Genomic DNA, 13,220 nt, shown 5'->3' with positions numbered 1-13,220 from the left:
ACCTGTCCTGTGCTATAACGTTCTGTTCTGTACATCATGAAAATTGTTTTGTGGCTCCAGTACAGTGCATACATATTACTTTAAATTACAATAATATAAATATCATCAAAAATGAGCACAGTAGTGAGAAGGGTTCATAAATTCATGAACCGTTCAAAATTTGTTGGCAGAGGGGAAATTGTTCTTAATAAAGTTTCTTCCCTAAGCTCTGCTTATCCCAAACTAACTCCACAGACGAAGCAATGTCCTCTCCAACTGCACCTCCTACCTCAGTCTGACAGTCTCCTCGTTCCTTCCCCTACCCTAGCCTTCACCCTCTTCTCTTGACTCGTAGTCCAACAGCTTGGAAATGGACCCCTTTGGCCCGTAGTACTGCCAAGCACAGCTTTACACTAATCCTATTATATTCTTCCCTACATTCCCACTGCTGCCTCATTTCTCAGCTCCCTCTTTCCCCACAATTCTAGCACTCACTTCCGTGTCAAATTCAGCTGCTAATTTAAGCTTCCTTGTAATGTGAGAGGAAACCGGTGAAGTGGGGGTACCAACAGAAAGTTCATCCTTGTGCTGCATGCGGCTGGTACCAGTGGTCAGGATGGAAGCCAGGACCCCTGGAGCAGAGAGACAGTGGCACTACACACTCTGCTGATGCCTTCTGCAATTCTCCACTGAGCTGCTTCCCATACAGCGCTGCATATAGCTCTCCTAACTACAGAGCTCCGTCCCAACATCTCTCTATCCTCTCCCCTTGTCACATACTCACATCCCACTGACCAAGACTGTACATCTGTAAATGTCTTGGGATTGTTGTACTAATTTGAGGGGATAATTTTTTTAAATCTACAGTTTACATCTATTCTCCTTGACCATGAACCTGTGGCCTCCCCCTGCTTGCTGTTCTCTAAAAGATTTGGTCTTTGTGGGTAGAGCTGATGCATTTTGGAAAGTTACTCCACCATAAGTCTTGGACAATGAATGCTGGGCACCAGGGAGTGTGATGGGAGGGCAAGTGAATATTTCACTGAAAGCAACAGCAGGTAGACAGGATAATTTAAAAAAATTGTTTTGTATGCCAGCCTTCAGGCAGGGCAATGAGTATAGGAGTTGGGACATTATGGTCAGTTGTGTAACGTGTTGGTGAGGCTGCGCTTGAAGCGAGCACTGTGTACGGTTTCAGTCACTCTCTTTTAGGAAAGATGTAGTTAAACTGGGATCAGAACCAGGTTTGTTCTCACTGATGTATGTCATGAATTTTGTTTTGTGGCAGCTGCACAGTGAATTTTTAAAAATGCAGGAAAGATCTGTGGATATTGTTGGGACCAGAGGACCTGAGTTGTAGGGAGGGTTAGGTCTTTACTCCTTGGTATGTAGGTGAATTGGGGGGGTGGGGGGGCAGGCAAGCTTGTAGAAATGTTTAAAACTGAGAGGTATAGTTAAGGTGGATAGTAATAGTTTTTATCCCAGGGTAGGGGAGTCCAAAACTATGGGGCATAGATTTAGGATGAGAGGGGAAAGATTTAAAAGACCTGGGTACAACTTTTTCACATAGAGGGTGGTAAGTAAATGGAGCAAACTGCTAGAATAAGTGTTTGAGGCAGGTGAAGAAACAGAGGGATGAACACAGGAAATTGGGACCAGCTGGATGGGCACCACGGTCAGCATGAACTAGTTGGGCTGTCCATGCTGTGACTCGATGGTTTCAGCCAGTGCTCCTTGCTGAAGTCTCTCCTTGTCCCACCTGTTGCTGCAGGACCCGGCAGCGGAAGCCCGGATGAAGGTGGCCTCCATCACCGAGCAGGTGCTGACTCTGGTGAACAAGCGTCTCGGCCTGTACCGCCACTTCGAGGAGTCAGTGAACAAGTACAAGCAGTCGCGGGATATTGGCACCCTGAACAGCGGCCGCAAGAGTCTGGAGACGGAGCATCGCAGCCTCTCTGGGGACATCAGCGCCCTGCAGTCAAAGCTGAAGAGCGAGGGCTCGGACCTGGCTGAGAAGGTAAGGGGTGTGGGATGGTCCTATGGTTACAGCAGAGAGGTCATGGCAAATCCTTTACCTCTGGGTCCTAGTGGTTTTGTGATCAAGATGTTCAGAAGTCCAGAAAAAGGCTTAAAACATAATTCCAATTGGTTGTTGAGTGTTACATCAGCAAAGAATGAACAGAGGAGAAAAGTTGGATTCAGATGTTTGTAATTCAAGGTTATTTTGTAAGTCAAGAAAGAAGCCTTAAACTTGGTTCACAATCGTTTTATTAAGTGATAATACAACAAAATGAAATGGAATCAGGGAGAGGCAGCTAAGAACAAAGGACAGAAAGGCTGAAAAAGATGGCAGGGCAAATTGTTCATCTCTTTTTATACCCCATAGAAAAGAGATGTTCTATTTAAAATCACACAGATAAGAGTTAACCTATCAGACCCTGTTCGAAGCTACCAGAATCATACTATGGGGCACGTTGCATATACATACTGTGACCACTAGGGGACACACTGAAAATTGCATATATGTACTGTGACCACTTCATAACAGATGCCCCGGAAGATCTTGTCAGCATCGGAGGACAGATCCTAGCCAACCTCGGGTTTGTTGATGGCATTGATGGGCTGACGGAGTGAGGATGATGCATCTACCAGAAACCCAAGCTGATGAGAAACCAATCACGACAAAAATCACAGTGGACATGAGCTAGAGGTTGTCAAACAGTTCAAGTATCCTGGTGCCATCATCAACCAAGAAGGATCAAAGCCTGAATTCCTTGCAAGGATAGCCCAAACAACAGCAACGCTGGCTAAACTAAAACCAATCTGGAGTGATTATAACATCGCTCTCTGATCCAAGTTGAAACTCCTATATGCGCCTGTGCTGTCCATCTTTTCGTATGCATGTGAATCATGGACTTTGACAGCAGAACTGCAAAAGAATATCCAGGCAGTAGAGATGAGATGCTTCAGAAGGCTCATCGGCATCTCCTGTACAGACCATATCTCAAATGACAAAGTACGGAGAACCATCACACAGCACATGAGACACTACAAAGATCTACTCTCCACAGCAAAGAAGAGGAACTGTGGTGCTATGGCCACATAACAAGATCAAAGACCATTCTTCAGGGAGCGGTGCAGGGGAAAAGAAAATGGGGCAGACAGAGGAGGAAATGGACAGACAACAGTGGACCAGAGAGAGCTTCACAGCAACCCAGGCACTCGCCCACAACTGTGAGAAATGGAGGCGACTAGCACAGCGCACATCTCTACAGCACCTCTACGACCGTAACATAGAACATAAAATAGTACAGCATATTACAAGCCCTTCGGCCCACAATGTTGTACCGACCCTCAAACCCTGCCTCCCATATAACTCCCCACCTTAAATTCCTCCGTATACCTGTCTCTTAACCTTCACTAGTGTATCTGCTTCCACCACAGACTCGGGCAGTGCATTCCACGCACCAACCACTCTCTGAGTGAAAAACCTTCCTCTAATATCCCCCTTGAACTTCCCTCCCCTTACCTTAAAGCCATGTCCCCTTGTACTGAGCAGTGGTGCCCTGGGGAAGAGGCGCTGACTGTCCACTCTATCTATTCCTCTTAATATCTTGTACACCTCTATCATGTCTCCTCTCATCCTCCTTCTCTCCAAAGAGTAAAGCCTTAGCTCCCTTAATCTCTGATCATAATCCATACTTTCTAAACCAGGCAGCATCCTGGTAAATCTCCGCTCTACCCTTTCCAATGCTTCCACATCTGTCCTATAGTGAGGCGACCAGAACTGGACACAGTACTCCCAAGTGTGGCCTAACTAAAGTTTTATAGAGCTGCAACATTACATCGCGTCACTTAAACTTTGTCCCTCGACTTATGAAAGCTAACACCCCATAAGCTTTCTTAACTACCCTATCTATCTGTGAGGCAACTTTCAGGGATCTGTGGACATGTATCTCCAGATCCCTCTGCTCCTCCATACTGCCAAGTATCCAAAGGGATGCACTGAATAACTGCATATCCATACTCTGACCACTAGGGGATGTACTGAACAACTACATATACATATTGTGGCCACTAGGGGGTGCACTGCACAATTGCATGTCCATACTCTGACCACTAGGGGGTGCACTGAACAGTAACATCTATATAGATAATTATTTAAAAAACAGCAGACAATTAATTGTTAAACTACAAAGGCATATGTTCAGTCTAGTGCAACACCTGTGATAACCTATAAAATTCAGATTCAAGATGAGCATTTGTCACGTACATCAGAACATGCAGTGAAATGCGTCGTTGGCATCACAGACCAACGTAGTCTGAGGATGTGCTCGAGGCAGCCTGCAAATGGCGCCATGCTTCCAGTGCCAACATGGCATCCCCTCAACTTACCTAAACCTAACCTGTATGTCTTTGGAGTGTGAGAGGAAACTGGAGGAAACCCATATGGTCACGGGGAGAATGTACAAACTTCTTACAGACATTGTTGGGAGTTGAACCCTAATACCAGATTCTGTAGAAGTGTTGCTCTAACCACCACACTACTGAGCCACCCTTGGATCTATAATCTCTAATTTCTCCTTGTAACAAACCCATCAAAGAAATCAGTCATATTCTACACTCACAGATCAATATAGAACAATCAGAACAATACAGGATCTTCAGCCCTCAATGTTGTGCCAGCCTTCTGACTTGCCCTAAGATTAATCTAATCCTTCATGGCCCAACATTTCCCCTTCGTCCATGTGCCAATCTATAGCACAGCACTGTAACCTCAACTGTAAGATCCAGGCTCAATTCCCGCTACTGCCTGTAAGAAGTTTGTTCATCCTCCCCGTGACCACATAGGTTTCCTCTGGGTGCTCTGCTTTCTTCCCACGTTCTAAAGGCTTGTGGTTAGGGTTTGCCATGTTGGTGCTGGCAGCATGGTGACGCTTCCCAGCATAATTCTCGCTGATTTGTTTTGACACAGATGATGCATTTCACTGTGTCTGGCAAAGTGAAACTAATTCAGATAAATCCCGAAGTTCCCCTCAAAGCTGCACAAAGTTGGCCCCATGTTGAAGAAATGAAGGTGTGATTATGAAGCTGGGGAGGGGGTGAGGATACTGAGCTTGTGTCCTTTGTGATCCCCATCTTCCTTCGCTCTACCAGCGAGGGGACAGTACAACTGAGTTTCTGTTTTCAGAACAAGGTTCATCACTGACTTGTGTGATTTGTGTTATGGCAGCAGTGCAGGATAAAGTCATAAAATTAATATATAGTTTACAGGCACCAAAAGACTGAACAGTGAGGTCAGAAATCTGACACACGGGAAGAAGCTGTTCCTGAATCTGAATCTTTCTTCAGGTTTCTGCACCACCTCATTGATGGTGGCAACGCGGTGGTGGGGATCTTTAATGATGGATGCTGCTGCCATGGGGCATTGCCTTTTGATCTCCTCGGTTGAGCCTTCCTCAGAAGCCCTAGAGGATGCAGCATCTGTGCAGAGGAAAGCCCCTCCCATAACAGAACAAGGGTTTGAGCTTGTTGCTCTGGGCAGGATCCATTTAGAAACATAGAAAACCTACAGCACAATACAGGCCCTTCAGCCCACAAAGTTGTGCAGAACACATCCCTACCTTAGAAATTACTAGGCTTACCTATAGCCCTCTATTTTACTAAGCTCCATGTACCTATCCAAAAGTTTCTTAGAAGACCCTATTGTATCCGCCTCCACCACCATTGCTGGCAGCCCATTCCACACACTCACCACTCTCTGAGTTTTAAAAAAAACTTACCCCTGACATCTCCTCTGTACCTACTCCCCAGCACCTTAAACCTGTGTCCTCCTATGGCAACCATTTCAGCCCTGGGAAAAAGCCTCTGCCTATCAACACGATCAATGCCTCTCATCTCGTACACCTCTATCAGGTCACCCCTCATCCTCCATCGCTCCAAGGAGAAAAGGCCGAGTTCACTCAACCTATTCTCATAAGGCAGGCTCCCCAATCCAGGCAACATCCTTGTAAATCTGCTCTGCACCCTTTCTATGGCTTCCACATCCTTCCTGTAGTGAGGCGGCCAGAACTGAGCACCGTACTACTGCCCTGTTAATGTTAGCTTCATCTTGGATGTCCTGTGTTTGATTATAGTTCAGCAGTTTTGCTGGGAGCCCTGCTGTACGGGGTAGGGACAAGCTACCTGTGATTGACCTGTCTCTCTCCCCCCCCCATCCCTGTCTTCCTCTGCAGGTGGCTGAGATTCAGAAGTTGGACGGGCAGGTGAAGGACCTGGCCTTGAAGGCCAGTCAGGAAGCAGAGCGGCTGGTAGCTGGGAAGGTGAAGAAGGATGCTTACATCGAGAATGACAAACACCTCTCTTCAAAGCGGCAGGACCTCATTTCCAGGATCGACACCATCCTGGACACCTTATAGTGCCAGTCTTCCCCTCCGTGCTTCCTCCTCTCTTCCCCCCCCCCCCCCCCCCCGTTAAAGATTGAGTGGCAGTAAAACTAATTGAGTTCCTTTGTGTAAGGTGGGTTCAGTGTAATCGGTTTGAGAGGGGTGACTCCTCCAACTCAGGTGCAGTGCAGTATGGGCAAGCATTCAAAGTTTGTTTAATCACTCTTCAGTGTTTGGGGCTGGCAGATGATTCCTAGGGTCAAATGAGGCAACTGGCATTCAGAGGCACATTCATTGCGGGACCGACTGAAGATGACCCCTGCCAGCCCCATCTGGCGAATGTTCCCCCTTCTCCTGTAATCTTCTGTGGATGTTTTTTAATGCATGTAAAAACTACATTTTGTATTGCCAATCCCTCCCCTGGACACCAAGTGCAGTGGAAGGGCTTAGGGTTGTGTCTCCTTCTTTCTGACAGAAGTTTACTGTAAATTCAACTTTAATTTCTTAAGTTGGAAAATGAAAAAATTAAAAGGGCATCTTGCCGTCTCTGATGCTGGTGTTATTGTCTTTGTGAAATACATTCTATATTCATTGCATTTTTGTTTTATTTGGAGATAGTATTGTGATCATTTGAGGAGAGTTCTGTTTTCCTACAGGGCTGTGTATCAGTCAGTCTTCACATGGCTATGCAGTCCAGGCCAGGATTGTTTCTTTTATTTAGAGATACAGGCCCTTCCAGTCCAGCAACCCACCTACTTACTCCTAGCCTAATCTCAGGACGATTTACATTCATCCATTAACCTCCCAATCCATGTGTCTTTGGACTATGTGAGGAAGCCGGCGCACCCACAGGAAACCCACATGGCTCTTCACGTTCCTGCTCCCTTCAACCTGCTGATCAGCATGAGATCTAATCAGAGATGTTAGGGTGGATAGCCTTAACGGAGAATGCCTGTACGTGACTTTGTTAAACGTGAGGAGTTGATGCAAGGTGAGCCACCACATTGTCCTTGACAGTGGCCAGTGGCATGGAATGCACAACAACTGGGACTCCTTCACTGCTGCAGGCTTCCTCAGCCAGTGTGACGTTACATCATCATCTGTTGAGGTCTTGGTTGGATCGCTCTTGTCTGGAATCTCCCCCTTTGAACTTGCTGACCCTGCCATGGGTGACCCTACCAGGAGCTAAACTCCAGGCAGTGCCACACTCAAACTTCTCCACCACGATAAAGTTATGATCCCTGGGGAAGTATTTAGAAATTAACAGGCCTTTCCAGCCAACAAGTCTGTATTGTGTGGTTACACCCATGCAATCAATTGACCTAATCTACATCTTTGGAATGTGGTGAGAAACCCATGTGGACTGAACCCAGGTCACTGGTGCTGTAAAGTATTACCCTAACTCCACCTGCCATGCTTCCCCCCTCCTCACCACTCACTCAGCTCGTGGCCATCTCCTTGAACCCTCTACAACAGTAGTTGCCGAAGTGGGTGATACCACCCCCTCCTGGGTATGGTCAGTAGCAAGGGAGGGGCAAGCTGAGGGATTACAGGTTTAACAATTAATTACTTGATCCTCGGTGCCTCATAATTGCAGTGATCACATAATCGCCTCCTCTTTTGATCTTGTACGACTCAAAGCACATTCTAGCTAGTGAAAAGCAAGGTGACACTTCTGTACTTGGCATATCATGAGAAATATGGACTGAAGAAATCATGTTATTTCTAGGCTTGGCCTGCGCATTATTGTCATTCAGTACTGTAGTTCAGTTTTAGCAAGAACCATTCTCACAGTGAGCCAATTCCTTTGAATCAGAGTACAATGTTCAGAATCTGCCCTTTAGAATGATCTTGATCGCATTTCTCTAGCCCATGGCCCAACCAAGATATCTCTGCCCCACTTCATATACCTTCAGGCAGAGAGGCAGTTGGAGAAGAACTGATTCTGCCAGCAGCAAGCAAGATTCTAAATACAGATTTGCATAAGTCACCAGACCAAATAATTAAAGAAACTCTGTTCAACTCTTGAGGATGTGGAAGACACATTGTGCAACATTGGACAACAAAATCTGCTCTGCAGTTGGATGAGTCAACTTTGTCAGGCAATGAATCTTTGCTTCTCAGTTACGTTCACTTCATAAAAGATGAGACTAGAAATAACATGAAGGGGCAGTCAATATTTTGGGCTGTTGAGAGATTTTTAAAAGAGAAGGACATCCTGCCTACCAACATTCTTGTTTGTGCAACAGATGGGCACCATCAATGATCAGCCACCGCATGGGGTTATTACCTGGTTGAAAAAGTTATAACTAACATTCGCCATGGGTGTGTAATTCAGACAACATCTTGTCACAGAAAACCTAAGTAATCGGCTGCACAAATCGTTAAATACTGTTATCACGGTGGTTAATAAAACCAAGTCCAATGCTGTCGATTCTTGACGATTTTGAGACCTTTGAATTTAGAATAATGAACAGTTTGAATGCTGGGTGTTACACAAAAAAATCAGATGGCGTTCAAAGAGAAACAGACACTTTAATGAGCTTTTTGAAACTAATTCTTTGAAGATTCAAATGATTTATTCAGTAATTAACTCAAGAATATTAGAATCAGGTTTATTATCACCGGCATGTGACGTGAAACTTGTTAACTTAGCAGCAGCAGTTCAATGCAATTCAATAATCTAACAGAGAAAACAGAAATAAAATAATAAATAACTAAATCTTATTCAGTATACATATATTGAATAGATTAAAAAATCGTGCAAAAACATACCGTATACCTTTAAAAAGTGAGGTAGTGTCTAAGGGTTCAATGGTCCGTTTAGGAAATGGATGGCAGAGGGGAAGAAGCTGTTTCTAAATTGCAGAGCGTGTGCCTTCAGGCTTTTGTACCTCCTACCTGATGGTAACAGTGAGAAATGGGCGTGCCCTGGGCAATGGGGGTCCTTAATAATGGATGCTGCCTTTCTGAAACACTGCTCCTTGAAGATGCCCTGGGTACTTCGTAGGTTAGTACCCAAGATGGAGCTGACTAAATTTACAATCCTCTGCAGTAGCACCCCCCATACCCAGACAGTGATGCAGCCTGTCAGAATGCTCTCCACAGTACAACTATAGAAGTTTTTGAGTGTATTTGTTGACATACCAAATCTCTTCAAACTCCTAATAAAGTATAGCCACTGTCTTGCCTCCTTTATAACTACATTGATATGTTGGGACCAGGTTAGATCCTCAGAGATTTTAACACTCAGGAACTTGAAACTGCTCACTCTCTCCACTTCTGATCCCTCTGAGGACTGGTATGTGTTCCCTCATATCCTTCCTGAAGTCCACAATCAGCTCTTTTGTCTTACTGATGTTGAGTGCCAGGTTGTTGCTGGGGCACCACTCTGCTAGTTGGCATATCTCACACTTGTACGTCCTCATCACCACCTGAGATTCTACCAACAATGGTTGTATCATGAGCAAATTTATAGATGGTATTTGAGCTATGCCTAGCCGCACAGTCGTGTATATAGAGAGTAAAGAAGTGGGCTGAGCACACACCCGAGTGTTGATCGTCAATGAGGAGGATATGTTATCACCAATCCACGCAGATTGTGGTCTTCTGGTAAGGAAGTAGAGGATCCAATTGCAGAGGGAGGTACAGAGGTCCAGGGTCTGCAACTTCTCAATTAGGATTGAGGGAATGATGATATTAAATGCTGAATTATAGTCGATGAACAGCATCCTGACGTAGGTGTTTGTGTTGACCAGGTGGTCTAAAGCCATGTGGAGAGCCATTGAGATTGCGTTTGCCATTGATCTATTATGGCGATAGGCAAATTGCAATGTGTCCAGGTCCTTGCTGAGGCAGGAGTTCAGACTAGTCATGACCAACCTCTCAAAGCATTTCATCACTGACAATGTGAGTGCTACCGGCCGTGACATTGCTTATCTGTCAGAATTATTCACAAGTTGAATGAAATCAATCTTCAATCACATTGAAATCATGTGAATCTTATCAAAGTGAAATCAGTCTTCACATTTATTGCAAGCTGACCTTACTTAAGTGCAATATTGGCCATTGTGTCTTTTTGCAATTTCTGAGTTGGAAGGGAAAGAAAGGATACCAGATGGTCTAGAATACTGTGCCCACCTTGCTTAGCTATAAGTCAAAGAGATTTAAAGATTTTCTCTCCATTAAAATTCTCAGTTGAGTAATAAATCCATTCCTGAACCTTAGCAGGAAAGAGGGGGCAAGAACTGATTCTGCTACAAAATGACAGCTGAGCTGAGGTTCAGAAAGGGTTGGTTGCAGGAAGAAATCTCTGAACGCTATCCTGCACTGTGGCAAAAGGTTAAGAGATTCTCTTTTTTTTTTGCCTTTCCAACATCCTATTTGGTGGAGCATGGTTTCAGCGCAGTCGCCCAAGTTCTTTCAAAGCAGACTGAATTACTGGGTGTGGGGATCAGAGACTGATGTTGAAAGTTGGTATCATTTCCCCAACCCATCCATCAAAGAAGGTGAAAAAGCAGATGGACACCTAATGCATGCTCTAAAAGTGTTTGTACTGTAATTAAAGAAACTTTATTTGTAGCTGAAAATAAATTTGAATGGGGGTAGCATTGGTCTCCATTCATATGCATATCTAAATGTAAGTGTTACAATTGAACCTGCATGTTTGGCAGCTCATTCCACATTCGCTCGACCCTCTGAAGATATTTCCCCTCAGATTCCCCTTAAATATTTCACCCTTCACTCTTAACCTTCATCTCACCCAACTCTGATTTCTGAAGGCCAATGTGCCATAGTTCCTCTTTACAACCCTATCTAACTTTGACGCTACTTAAACTAATTATGGATCCGTATTCTCTTACTCAAATCTTAAATCTCTTACTATCTTTCCTTTCAGTTAGTCTTGACGAAGGGTCTCGGCCCGAAACGTCAACAGTGCTTCTCCTTATAGATGCTGCCTGGCCTGCTGTGTTCCATCAGCATTTTGTGTGTGTTGTCTGTATTCCCACATCAGCCTTTCTACTGTGAAAGACCTACACTGGTCTGCCTTCTTCACTGTCCATTACAATCCGCTACCCCCCCCCCCCCCGCCATCTTGAAATCCATAACACAAGGATTCTAACAATTCCTGCTCATTTTCACAGGGCCACTGATAAAATCCAAGTATTCTCAGGATCATAGGTATAAATTTGTTTTTCAGATGATTTACTGTGCAATTTGTTTCTCTTGCAAACTGAGCTAAGTTTTATACCGGACTCCTGTATCAGCAGATCCTCGGGCTCAGAGTCTTTACCCCTTTGCAGTATAAAGTTAATTGTGCAATACAACGTCTTTAAACACACTTGAACAGCTACACACAAGAGATCCTGCAGATGCTGGAAATCTAGAGTAACACACAAAATACTGGAGGAACTCTGCAGGTCAGGCAGCAGCTAGGGAGAAGAATGGACAGCTAATGTTTGGGGCCGAGACCCTTCATTAGGACTGGAAAGGAAGAGGGAAGATGCCAGATTAAGGAGGAGGAGGGAGGAAGGAAGACTAGCTAGAAGGTGATGGGTGAAGCCAGATGGGAGGTGGGGGGGGGGGTGTGGGTGGGACGGGGATGAATTAGGAAACTGGAATGTGATAAGTGGTAAAGGCAAAGGACTGAAGAAGATGGAATTTGGTGGGAGAGGAGAGTGAACCATAGGAGGAGGGGCACCAGGGAGAGGTGATAGGCAGGTGAGGAGAAGAGGTCAGAGTGGAGAATAGAAGAGGGTATGGGAAAGTTTTACTGGAAGTTGGAGAGATCTGGACAGGGGTATTGCTCCTCCAACCTGAGAGTGACCTCATTGTGGCAGAAGAGGCCATTATCCCATGTGTTGGAATGGGAATAGGGATTGGAATTAACATGGTTGGCCATTGGGAAATCCTGACTTTTGCAGATGGAGTGGAGTTGTTTGACCAGGTGAACAGGTACACAGATAGGGAGGTTTGGAATACAGGCCAAAAACAGGCAAATGGGACTAGCTTAGATAGGCACATCGACCTGAATAGATGAGCTGTGCTGTTGCATGTCTGAGACAAAATGTGAGTCCTTTGCAGGTGATAGAATGTATAAAAGGAATATAGAATTTTAAAGAGAGGATTTATAAAAAGTGGAAGAGGAGATATGCTCGGCTCCTTTGTTTGGGAATGTAAAAGACACCTTGAAACTCATCACAAATACGAGAACCGAGATCAATGCCAGATGACTGGGAACAGAAAACACTGCGGATGATGGAATTCTAGAGAATTACATAAAGGAGCTGTGACAGGTTGCGGCCTGAAACGACAACTCCCCATTTCCCTCCATAGATGCTGCCTGACCCACTACTCAGTGTGCAGCACTGGGGATTATTGGTCCTGTAAACAGCTCCTGCCCCACATCCCCGAGTTTTGAAACTGGTGGCTGCCCAGGTCAACACCCAGATTTCAGTGAAATCTGAAGGTCAAAGTCCAGGAATTGGTGAGACGGTAGGCTGAAGCCTGAAGTTCAAAGATCAAAGTTGGTGAGTCCAGAGGTCTGCGAGTCAGGTCCAGGGACTGGTGGTCAGAGGTGACCTGGCCTGGGGTTGGAGGCCTGTGTTGTTGTGAGAGACAGAGAGAGAGAGTGGATGGGTAAGGGGCTTGTTTTGCTGTTGTCTTGTTTCATTGCTGTTGCTCTAGTGAACACCGAGGACAGGCATCAGAATGTGTGGTGATGCTTGTGGGCTGCCCCCAGCGCATCCTCAGGTTGTGTTGGCTGTTAACGCAAACAACATTTCATCGTACGTTTCGATGCATATGTGATAAACAAACCTGGAAGAGTCAGATCTGTCAGGCTCCTGTTGATTG

General features: G+C 45.2%; 1 protein-coding gene across 1 annotated transcript in view; it reads left to right on the top strand.

Annotated features, from left to right (window-relative positions):
* Positions 1–6,916, top strand: part of rpn1 (ribophorin I) — a 44,246-nt gene extending 37,330 nt beyond the window's left edge. Inside the window, 2 exon segments of the mRNA XM_059943915.1 lie at positions 1,751–1,996; positions 6,216–6,916. Coding sequence (XP_059799898.1) covers positions 1,751–1,996; positions 6,216–6,398 — 429 coding nt within the window. The 3' untranslated portion in view covers positions 6,399–6,916.
* Positions 6,917–13,220: the final 6,304 nt, after the last annotated feature.

This window comes from Hypanus sabinus, chromosome 19 (assembly GCF_030144855.1).
Source record: "Hypanus sabinus isolate sHypSab1 chromosome 19, sHypSab1.hap1, whole genome shotgun sequence".
Classification (NCBI taxonomy): Eukaryota; Metazoa; Chordata; class Chondrichthyes; order Myliobatiformes; family Dasyatidae; genus Hypanus; species Hypanus sabinus.
Note: the sequence above shows the minus strand (reverse complement) of the source record. Positions and strands in the feature narration are given on the sequence as shown.